Raw genomic sequence first — 1,098 nt, 5'->3', positions numbered from 1 at the left:
TGGAGGGGCAGCTGCTGGAGGCCATCAGCCGGCTCTACCTGTCGCTGGGCACCGAGCGGTGAGGGCCAGGGCTGCGGCGGGTGGTGAGGGCAGCCCCTCTGCTTGGCCCACGGGGCCTCAGTGCCGGGAGCCCCGACCTGGCTGCTGTTCGTGACGAGAGTCCGGCTCTGCCCATCTCGGCCCAACTCCTCCCCTACAGGCTCGTTGTTCCCCACAGGGGCAGGCACGGAGCTCCAGGCCACCCGCCCTGCCGCATGGATGCTCGATTTCTGCAGTACGGGGGGTGGAACCCAGGCCCTTCACACTCAGCCGAATCCCCGGTCCTTTTTGTTGGTTTTGAGACAAAGTCTCACTGAATTACTGTTTCCCAGTCTGAGCTCAGCGTTGTCCTCTTCCTGCCTCAGCCTCCCAGGGTGCAGGGGTGAGAGGTGCGCGCCACACCCCCCGCTCGTGGTGGCTTTTGTGTGACCTCTGCCTGCCTGAGCTTTCAGCTCTGGCTCAGCTTCTGGCCCCATTTGTCCCCCCGATGTGGCAGCAGCTGTGTGAGCAGGTCCCTCCCGCCTCCCCAGCACAAGGTCTCGGGGTCAGATGCCCTGGGGCAGGGCAGCGCCTGCCTGACCTGGACTGGGCAGTGGGGAGGGCAGGGACAGCGTCCTGCTTCTCCGGGGCAAGGTCACCCTGGGGAGACTCCCAGCACCCAATGTCCCAGGCCTAACCATCAGCACCCTACGCAGGAAAGAGCAGAGGGTCCCACGGGGCTGGTCGTGACGGCCACGTCTGCTTCCAGGGCCTACAGATCCGCTCTGGACTACACCAAGCGGAGCCTGGGGATATTCATCGACCTGCAGAAGAAGGAGAAGGAGGCGTACGCCTGGCTGCAGGCGGGGAAGATCTACTACATCCTGCGCCAAAATGAGCTGGTGGACCTGTACATCCAGGTGTGGGCGCGGGTGTGGGCGAGCAGGTGAACTCACCCACCCACCCACCCTCCATCCCACAGTGAGCACCTGCTGTATGCTTGGGAGCTGGATCTTTTCCCTCTGCCCCTGGCTCATTTAGTCTTCCCCGTCCCCAGCACCACTGACAACGATCTGAGCC

The 1,098-nt window shown here is 64.1% G+C and overlaps 1 protein-coding gene across 1 annotated transcript in view; it reads left to right on the top strand.

Moving 5' to 3' along the window:
* Window positions 1-1,098, top strand: part of Sh3tc1 (SH3 domain and tetratricopeptide repeats 1) — a 26,634-nt gene that overhangs the window by 17,589 nt on the left and 7,947 nt on the right. The window contains exons 13-14 of the mRNA XM_033758785.1: window positions 6-58; window positions 788-938. Coding sequence (XP_033614676.1) covers window positions 6-58; window positions 788-938 — 204 coding nt within the window. The remainder of the gene's footprint in view (window positions 1-5; window positions 59-787; window positions 939-1,098) is intronic.

The sequence above is a fragment of the Fukomys damarensis genome, unplaced genomic scaffold (genome assembly GCF_012274545.1).
Source record: "Fukomys damarensis isolate Sample0158 unplaced genomic scaffold, DMR_v1.0_HiC HiC_scaffold_35, whole genome shotgun sequence".
Taxonomy (NCBI): domain Eukaryota; kingdom Metazoa; phylum Chordata; class Mammalia; order Rodentia; family Bathyergidae; genus Fukomys; species Fukomys damarensis.
This window is presented reverse-complemented; position numbering and strand designations above follow the sequence as displayed.